General features: G+C 36.1%; 2 protein-coding genes and 1 pseudogene across 2 annotated transcripts in view; all 3 read left to right on the plus strand.

Moving 5' to 3' along the window:
* On the plus strand, nucleotides 1,776-2,550 carry LOC104770413 (annotated as a pseudogene).
* Nucleotides 4,590-5,694, plus strand: LOC104772397 (probable glucan endo-1,3-beta-glucosidase BG4). The gene has a single exon (XM_010497020.2). The coding sequence runs from the start codon at nucleotides 4,600-4,602 to the stop codon at nucleotides 5,638-5,640; it is 1,041 nt and encodes a 346-aa protein (XP_010495322.1). The 5' UTR covers nucleotides 4,590-4,599; the 3' UTR covers nucleotides 5,641-5,694.
* Nucleotides 6,638-10,417, plus strand: part of LOC104770415 (protein S-acyltransferase 24) — a gene marked incomplete in the record, with an annotated part of 6,967 nt that continues 3,187 nt past the window's right edge. The window contains 7 exon segments of the mRNA XM_010494838.2: nucleotides 6,638-7,187; nucleotides 7,425-7,565; nucleotides 8,043-8,155; nucleotides 8,657-8,736; nucleotides 8,829-8,992; nucleotides 9,314-9,452; nucleotides 9,541-9,640. Coding sequence (XP_010493140.1) covers nucleotides 6,930-7,187; nucleotides 7,425-7,565; nucleotides 8,043-8,155; nucleotides 8,657-8,736; nucleotides 8,829-8,992; nucleotides 9,314-9,452; nucleotides 9,541-9,640 — 995 coding nt within the window.

The following is a 10,417-nucleotide window of genomic DNA, read 5'->3' on the forward strand; positions in this document are numbered from 1 at the left end:
TTTTTTTTTTTTTTTTTTTGTCACTGGTGTATTATTATTAATTAAAGCCAAGAAAACGATACAATATCTGGTTATAAGTAAACCAAAACAAACATGGACCATTATTTTCTACTGGACTTGAAAAGAAAAACCAAGTCCAAGAAAGAAAACCCTAAGGCTAAGATAACTAAAACACACACATCATCTCTAAACGTGGAAGCTTGCCGTCATCATCAAACTTCATCAACGTGTCCAACTCTTCATCACCGTCTGTACAGCTCTTCATCACCATCTTGGTTAAGCCGGTTTGCATCAGTCGCCGGCAAAGAGGAAACAAGACAGAATGATATGATAATCATATGAAAAAATTAATGATTCTCAAAACAGCAACTGATGTCCTCTGATTCCTACTGAGGATAAACCATTCAGCTCTTTTTTTTGTAGAATCTTCTCCATGATACCATAAAATCAGATTTTTTTATCGGATTCAGATCTTCTTGCGCTGTTCAGAACTTCCAAGTCTTGATTGATTGTCTAGATCTTGAGATTTCTTCTGACTTAGAATTTGAAATCGAAGCTCCATATTCTTCCGGCAAAGCACAACCCTTGAGAGACTTTATTCTTTGAAATCGAGAGCCCCATATATCATCGCCATAAGAGATTTTACCCTTGAACTTTAGACAAAGATAGAAAAAAAACATAACAAAAGAAGATAAAAAGTGGCAGAGATTTGCCGAAACTAAAGCCCGACAAGACAAGAAAGTGAGGCTCTTGCTCGCGGGAGATAAGCCAACCACTGCCGCTAAACGTAACCGGTCGATGTTGGAAGCAGAGCCAGCCAACGCTTCTGAGTGAGCAAGCGATGCCAGAAGATAAGCCAGCCAACACCTCTAAGAAAGCAAGGGATGCCTGAAGATGAACCAAATAAACACCGCTGAGAAAGTCAGTTGTTGCCAGAACTTTCTCTCTCTGATAGATGTGGAGAGAGAAGAGAGAGAAAAAAGTCAACACTTCAATTTTAAACATCCAAAAAGAAAAGAAGACGAAAAAATAACATCCAAAAAGAAAAGTATGTCATTATGTCATATAATAAATTTGCACACGTATTAAATTTGATGTATCAATTTAATAATTTATGTTTCTTTAAGTTGAGTTGGTTAATTACACAAAGATTATACATGAATTTATTAATTATCTACTCAAATTCATGTACTTTTGGATACATTTCTTTTAGACAAAAATAATTCAATTGGAATGATTTCTCAGGTTCTTACGGGATAGTGAGATTCAATTAAACACAAAAAAATAAAAGTGAATAAAACAAAACTAGTTAAAAAAAGACTTCACCAGATAGATCGATGGCTAAGATTAATACCAATTAGACATTAAGGGGTATTCAAGTACGGAAAATCGGTATTTCATACCCCAGTTAAACGGGTATGTTCGATTCCTACACCATGTTTAATATTGTGCAAATTCATACATTAAGTTCAATAAAATTCAAATTCGTAACGATGTTAAGAGACCGTCAATGGCTGCTTACGTGGACGTCACATATGAAACGTCGTCGTTTTGAGAAACAAAAAAAATAATTTATTTTGGTTAAACGATGTCGTTTTTTCTTTCTTCCTCATTTCCTACTTTTCTTTTCTTCTTCATTCTTTCCCGATTTGGGGATTGAACCCAAAAACCCTACAAATTTTAAAAATTCCCCAAATCAATTAAACAAAGAAATGCTACTTCAAGTGGGCGAGTGACGTCAATGACGCCGGAATCTCCAATCTGTAGTGGGAAAAATGAATTGGGAAAAATTCTGAGAAACTGGGAGCGGAACCACAGACACAACGATGCCGACTCCTCCGGTGTCATCAGAGACGACGACGGCATCCAAAGAGATCGATCCAAATAGTGTATTGATGGTTGCTGATTTCTTCAAAGCAATCACCCCTGACTCATCTGTCAATGAAGTCACCTCATCTGACTCTTTCTCAATCTTATATCAAAGCAACACCAAAGCTCTCTCCATCTCACGCGGTCGTGTCTCTTGCTCTGTCATCGTCACACCTTCCTTATCCGTAATCTTCTTCTTCTTCTCTGTTTTATTTTGTTCAATAGAATCAAATGGGTTTCGTAAAGTTTTGATCTTTTTTTTTGTGAAAATTAAAGTTTCGATCTTTGATTTGGGTTTTGTTGTGATTATTAGAATTTCTTTAATGGGTTACATGGAGGAGCAGTCGCGTCAATTGCAGAGAGAGTATCTATGGCTTGTGTGAAAACTGTTGTCTCTGAAGATAAACATCTCTTCCTTGGTGAATTGAGTACGTCTTATCTCTCTTCTGCTCATATCTCGGTAAGCCATTCATTCTTTTAAGATTTTTGGATCTTTGAATCAGAGAAGAAGCTTAATTTGTGTGAGAAATTTTGCAGTCTGAACTGGTTGTGGAGGCATCGGTGGTGAGGAATGGGAGGAATCTGTCGGTGGTGACTGTTGATTTCAAAATCAAGGAGACCATAACAGTCACTTATCTATCTCGTGCTACTTTTTACCACTCTCCCATCTCTAAGCTTTAAGCTTTTTGAATTACTTGAGATCTTCTTATAAAGCTCTATGTTGATTCTTTACAATCATTGGCTTATTGTAATGGAGTTTCCCAAGAAGCTTTTATAAATCGGGAAAAGAGGAGGAAGAAAAGAGGAAGAAAGAAGAAACGACGTCGTTTTGACTATAAGAAGTTATTTCTTTGGTTTCTCAAAACGACGTTGTTTCATATGTGGTGTCCACGTAAGCAGCCGTTGACGGTCTCTTAACACCGTTGACAGTCTCTCAACACCGTTACGGCTTATGTATGTAATAACACATTTTAATGAGTTGGAGTAGCAAATTTGAATTTTATTGAACTTAATGTATGGATTTGCACAATATTAAACATGGTGTAGGAATCGAACATACCCCTTTAACTGGGGTATGAAATTACTGATTTTCCATTCAAGTACAGTAAAAACTCTATAAATTAGTCGGGACCATGAAATTTTATTAATTTATAGAGGTTTTAATTTATCGATAAATTAATAATTTATGAAGTTGACGATTCATGAACTTGATGATATGATTAATAATTTTGACTATCGTAATAGGATGGATGCTAATATTTTATTAGATTATCCATGTAAAAATGATAATGTATAAGTTCATAGTTAAGAAAAAATCATTGCTACTATCTTTCATGGTGATGATGAAGTTGACAAAGATATTTCGGTACACTAATAACAAGTTATACGTAAGAAATCAATTATCGCATATAAAACACTCTATAATTTTTGGATGCGATTTGAGAAGACAGAAATTTTGATGCAATCAGAAATATTATAGATAAGCTCCAACCAGAATACAAATTCAATAATAAGCAAACAACAATAAAGTCATATATTTCACTAGATTTTCTTATATATATATATATTAGTTTACTTGATTATTAATTTATGATATTGATGGGACCATATTTTTACACTGGATTTTCAAAAAAATATTATATTATTATTTTATCGAAATATTTCATTTTTTACACCGGCCCAACTCGGGACCGGAAGAATTTATTAATTTAGCGAGTATTAATTTATAGAGGTTCTATTGTAGACATTTTAAGTTATTTGTGTAAAATTTACAAATCATATGATATTCAATCCTGGATTTTAAAAATTATTGAATTGATGATTTAAAAATCTACTTTAAAATCTACTGTTATTGAACTGATGGTTTTAAAATCTATTTTAAAATCCACAGTTATTCAAAACAGTTTGTGAATTTAGATTTTAATGATTTTTAGTGATTCTAGATGATTTGAGAAGATTTGGTGTATTGAAACAATGATTTTGGATGATTTTATGGGATTTATGAAATTTGGAATTTTGATAAATTTTAGGGAAGTTGATATGATTTATGGTAAAATTCTTTCAAATCCCACATAAAACCATGAGATTTAGATTTATGTATTTTTAACTAAACAAATCTTCTCAAATCCCTAAAACTTATTAAAATCCAAATTCCCAAACTGTTTTGAATAACAGTGGATTTTAAAGTAGATTTTTAAATCATCAGTTCAATAACAGTGGATTTCATGAGACTTTTTAGAATCCATGATTGAATAACATAGGATTTGTAATTTTTACACAAATAACTTAAAATATAAGTTGAATACACCCCCGTAGTTAAAAATACATAAAATCACTTAAATTGTCAAGTTGAATACACCCCTAAATCTCATGGTTTTAGGTAGGATTTGAATTTTTTTTTTGCAATAAATCACATCAATTTACCTAAAATCATCAAAATCATTTAAAATTTAATGAAAACTCAAATAACTAGAAAATATTAGATGAATACACCCTGCTAAGATTGGAAGTAGATCTCTGAGATTCAAATAACTTGGAATATTATATGAATACACCCCCGCTAAGATTGGAAATAGATCTCACTATCTCAGATGGGTACCTATATATATATATACACACACAAACAACGAAACATAATAACAGAAAACACGTTTGCTTCCTTTCTTCTTCCTTTTCCGAAGTGCAATCTTAAGAAGTACCCACACATATTTTGCAGATATAAGTTTCATCATGCTCTATTCGCCTACGAAGCTGTTCTTGTTCTTCCTCTCGTGCATTGTGCTGTTGTTTGTCAACTACAACACTAGTGGCTTCGTCACCGCAGCAAATAGCACTGGCTTGAACTACGGCCTCCTCGGAGACAACCTCCCATCTCCGTCCAAAGTTATCAACCTTTACAAGTCCATAGGCATTAGTAAAATCAGAATCTTCGACCCGAACGTGGAGGTCCTTAATGCTTTACGCGGGAACCGCGATATTTCAGTCACTGTTGGCGTTAGGGACCAGGACTTGGCTGCTCTTGCAGCTAGCGAAGAAGCTGTTAAAGGCTGGTTCGCGACTAACATCGAGCCTTACTTAGCCGACGTCAACATTGCCGCCATTACTGTCGGTAATGAAGTCATCCCCGGACCGATCGGTTCTCAAGTGCTTCCAGTCATGCAGTCTCTCACCAACCTAGTCAAGTCGAGGAATCTTCCGATCATAATAAGCACCGTGGTGGCTATGTCGAACCTTGGGCAATCGTACCCACCTTCTTCAGGAATGTTCACATCCCAAGCTCGCGAACAACTTGTTCCCGTGCTGAAACTACTGTCCCAAACAAGTTCGCCCATACTTGTAAACATTTACCCATACTTCCCTTACGCGTCCGACCCAGCAAACATCCGTCTCGACTATGCAACCTTCGCCACTGAAGATATCGTGGTCCAAGATGGACCATTGGGATATTCAAACCTGTTTGACGCAATGTTCGACGCATTTTTATGGGCAGTGGAGAAAGAAGGCGTTAAAGATTTACCCATGGTGGTGTCTGAAACCGGATGGCCATCCGCTGGGAACGGGGATTTAACTACGCCAGAAATCGCGGGTACCTATAATGGAAATTTTGTAAAGCATATAGCAAGCGGAAAAGGGACGCCTAAGAGACCTAACAAGGGCATCGAGGGGTTTTTGTTTGCAACGTTTAACGAAAATCAGAAACAGGTCGGGACTGAACAAAACTTCGGGTTGTACAATCCTACCGATATGAAACCCATCTACAAGCTATTTTAGACTCTTCCCATTCACTAATGATATAGCTAGTTGGCTATTTAGTAATAAATCTGATTGGCCTGTTTAGTAATAAATCTGATTTAAAAAAAAAAAACAATTGCTCTGGTTTATGTAATTGTACTTTGTTTCTTCATCCATTAAACAAACACAAGACAAGCCGGCTTAAACATATTACATGCCCCTGGGCAAACTAAAAAAAAAATGCTCCTTCACCTATAGAAAAACTTACTGATTTTTGTTAGGTCTTTTTGGTTCATATAATTTTTTTTGTACCCTTTTCTAGCTTATAATTTTTTTTTGCGCCTCTTTCTAGTTTACAATTTTTTTTTTGTATGCCTCTTTTAACTTACAAATTTTTTTTATGCCCCTTTTTACCTTACAAAGTTTTTTTTTTTGTATCTTTTAGCTTACAAATTTTTTTTTGTGCCCTTTTCTATCTTACAAAAAATGTTTTTGTACCTTTTTAACTTATAAATTTTTTTTCTGTGCCCCTTTTCCTATATGTATATACCCCTTTAATTTATGTATCCGGAGCGGTCGCACTGCCCGCCCTCCTAGTTAAGCCGGCACTGGACAAGACTACAAGAGTATGCCATATACTTTGCACTCGTCTATGTTTGTATATGTCTCCAAAACAACTTTGTTTTTATGCGTTTGGATTGAGAAAAATCAAGGGTTTATCATATTAAAGAATTAAAAGAAACTGCATTTGTGTAAAGAAGAAGAATGATAACCATCTCGATTGCACATTAATTTTTTTTTTTATGATCACGAATAAATTCTTCCCTTTTTAGAAACAATTTCTGAAGAAATTTATTAACCTTTCTGATACTAGATATGCTATATACAGACAGATGTTATGATTCGTTCACATCACTTTCCTTTTTATTAAACCCACTAAAAAAATATTGTATAATGTTCACTGAAAAAACTGAAATTTATAAATGTTAAGTTGTTATATATTAATAAGTTTGTGAAATGATTTTTTTAAAAAAAATACAAGTGAACGATAAGATTTGAAGGTATTTTGTCTGAGTCTGACCCGTCTTAATCCGATTCGTCCCTTTTCTTTCATCTCCGAGTCAATTTTTGAATTCGTCAATCGTTCTTCTTCTTCTTCGTCTTCTTCCTCTTGAGATCCCCCAGAAAAACCCTAGCTCCCTCTCTCATTTTCCCCCTCTAAATCTCACCATTAATTTTATGCTAGGGGGAGCATAGAATCGAATCCTCGGCATACCAACAACAATCGTGATCGAATCGATCTGCGGAGGCTGAGAAACAAACTAAAAATGTCATCGGAGATCGAGGTGGTTGAAGAAATCGAATCGAATCCGCAGGAGAATGGGGAATCGAGTTCTAAAGCGGTTGACGAGGAGAGTTTGAAGAACGATGTGTATACCGCTGCGGCTTATGGTGATTTGGAGAAGCTTCATAGATTGGTTGAGTGTGAGGGTTGTTCTGTTTCCGAGCCCGATGGTCTTGGCTACTATGCTCTTCAGTGGTCCGCCTTGAACAACCGCGTCGCCGTTGCTCAGTACATTATTGAGGTTACACAACAACTCCCTCCCCAATCTTCTTTTTTCTTTTTTCGCAAACTGGGTTTTGTGCTTTATTAAACGTTGGAGTCTCTGTTGACTACTCTTATGTAGTTGATTTTGTTGCCATTGTGTATCTTCTCTTCTTGTGTGTGTGAATGGTGGTTAAGAAGCATGAGCTAAATTAGGTTTAAACTGTTGTGGTTCTGAAGTTACTATAATTGATCCGTTTCGGTTCTGGTTTTCCAGCATGGTGGAGATGTAAATGCCACGGATCATACTGGACAGACTGCATTACATTGGAGTGCTGTTCGTGGTGCGATACAAGTTGCAGAACTCTTACTACAAGAGGGAGCAAGGGTCGATGCAACGGATATGTATGGCTATCAGGTAGTTCTCTTATTTAACTACTTCGTATATTAAGGGAGGTTGTATAACTGGCACTCAGGTTCCATAGATATTGCTTGTCATTTTTTGGTTGCATTTTTCTAGTAAGATGAATGTTGTGAGGTTCATGTAGGTAAATCAACACTGCGTACTTTGCTACTTGTTTCAATGGGAAGAAGAGCATATGTTCAATCAACATTATGCATTAAAAAATGGCTTGATCTAAGTACCTCGTCCTACTTGTCTTCGGAACGATATTGAGCTGTCTCGTGACCCATTATTCAAAGATTTATCTAAAACATAGAGAGCTTTCGTTTAGTAATCAGCATTTAGAATGTTCATAGTGATTTCAAATTCATATATAAATCTCAAAAGACCTTGTTTTTGCCATCTCCATTTGTTTAGGCTATTAAATTTCCCTTTTTATCTTGTTTAGTTCTCAATGGATGTATTTTAATAGCCAATTTAAACTGCTTGTAGCCAACACATGTCGCAGCACAGTATGGCCAGACTGCTTTTCTTTGCCACGTTGTCTCCAAGTGGAATGCTGATGCTGATGTGCCAGATAATGATGGAAGAAGCCCCTTGCATTGGTATGGTTGCCGCTAAGTGGAACACAATCTCGCCTTCTTGGAATTGTTACTTATTAATTGATTTTTGGCTCCTTTTCATTTTTACTTCTAAGTGTCTAGGCTTGCATGCTTATTTGGAGACTGGATAGTTGGTTTTATTTGTTCCATTCCATAGTGTTCCTATAGATTTAAATATCACTTCGTACAATTTTGTCCTAGTTGCAAAATATGCGGGGTGGATTAAAATTACTTTTTGTCATGATAGTTCTCGAGTTGTTTGTTATGAAGATTTGTGAAGTTTGTTTTACCGTTTTCGATCTAGAGTCCAAGGTTACATAGGTTATTTTCTTTCCCATATTTCTTACTGAGAGTTCGTTACTGTTACATGGGTTATTCTGCAGCAAATTTTTTAGCGTGCTTATGTGGACCTTTGAATTTTTATCCTTTTTTTTCCTTCAGTATATTTTCAGAAGAGAGTTCTAATTTCGTCTATATTTTCTTCTCATAATTTGAGAAATTCAGGGCTGCATATAAAGGTTTTGCAGATTCTATTCGCCTACTTTTATTTCTAGATGCATATAGAGGACGGCAGGACAAAGAAGGTGGTTACAACCATAAGTTTTCTTTGAAATCCCCTTTGTATATTTTTTTAGATTAACCAAAAATTTCTTACATCTTCTCCTTCGTCTATCAGGTTGCACTCCTCTGCACTGGGCTGCCATCCGAGGTAATTTGGAGGCTTGCACTGTCTTGGTGCAGGCTGGAAAGAAAGAGGATTTGATGATTACTGACAAGACTGGGCTAACCCCTGCACAACTTGCTTCTGAAAAGAATCACAGACAAGTTTCTTTTTTCCTTGTAGGTATCTGTTTTACTTGTTTGTTGTGTAGCAATTTGTAGTCATACTGTTTATTTGATGCTTTTGTAGTGGCTGTACTGCTAGGAATAAATGGTAGTTGGATCATTCTGTTGGCCTATATTTTTTTGGCAGTTATGTGCATCTCATTTGACCTTTGCATACCTGGTGTAGTTAACTCTTCTTGTAGCTGTACTATATGAGTTTCTCCAAGCCTGTAGAATTCCTTACCCATTCAAAATGAGCAGCATTATGCTTAAACTATTGAGAACATTAGTTCAATACTTTGTCTGAATATCTGTCTTATAAACACTACTGTGCAGGGTAATGCTAGAAACCTTCTTGAAAAGCGTTGCGACGGAAGCACTCCCCTTGGAAAGTTGTCAAAGTTGGGACTCGCTCCAGTTCTTTGGATCATGATCCTGCTGCTTCTGCTCGTATATACAAATTCTGTTGTTTTGGGTAGTTATCCTGGTCCTCGAATCTCGCATCATATCAAGCAACTGTTCTGTGCATGATTATAATTTTATGAATTCTTTGGCCATTGCAGCATCCAATCTGCCAAAGTTAACAGCTGGGATTGGTTCGCTTGCATGGCTGGGTTTCCTTCTTGCAACTGCAGGACTATTTTTATTTTACCGCTGTAGCAGGTATAGGCTCACCCTGTCCTTCCTCGATTTCCTTTTTGTATAAAGTCTGAAAGTACCAAGTCTGCTTTTTGTTGTTGTCTGATTATTAGTATAGTGTATCTATGCAATACGTAAGTTGCTGATCCAGCTGGCGGTTGCAGATTAGGATTTTACATTATAGTATTCTAAAGCCAATTCTCTTGATGGTTTCTTTCATTTCACCTAGCCATTGCAGATTGGGATTTTAAGGCCTTCATTTCTTTGCAGCTTAATTTTCTGTTCTGAACTCCTATTTTTCCCCATAGTGGTATAATAATATCTTTGTATCACAAGTAGCGGGTGTTCTTATTGTTTAATAATGTAATTTTATATTTTCTGCAGGAAGGATCCANCTGGTCCTCGAATCTCGCATCATATCAAGCAACTGTTCTGTGCATGATTATAATTTTATGAATTCTTTGGCCATTGCAGCATCCAATCTGCCAAAGTTAACAGCTGGGATTGGTTCGCTTGCATGGCTGGGTTTCCTTCTTGCAACTGCAGGACTATTTTTATTTTACCGCTGTAGCAGGTATAGGCTCACCCTGTCCTTCCTCGATTTCCTTTTTGTATAAAGTCTGAAAGTACCAAGTCTGCTTTTTGTTGTTGTCTGATTATTAGTATAGTGTATCTATGCAATACGTAAGTTGCTGATCCAGCTGGCGGTTGCAGATTAGGATTTTACATTATAGTATTCTAAAGCCAATTCTCTTGATGGTTTCTTTCATTTCACCTAGCCATTGCAGATTGGGATTTTAA

The sequence above is a fragment of the Camelina sativa genome, chromosome 20, assembly GCF_000633955.1.
Source record: "Camelina sativa cultivar DH55 chromosome 20, Cs, whole genome shotgun sequence".
NCBI lineage: Eukaryota > Viridiplantae > Streptophyta > Magnoliopsida > Brassicales > Brassicaceae > Camelina > Camelina sativa.

Coding starts and splice junctions, on each gene's coding strand:
- LOC104772397 (XM_010497020.2), top strand. CDS start 4,600: ATGCTCTATTCGCCTACGAAGCTGTTCTTGTTCTTCCTCTCGTGCATT.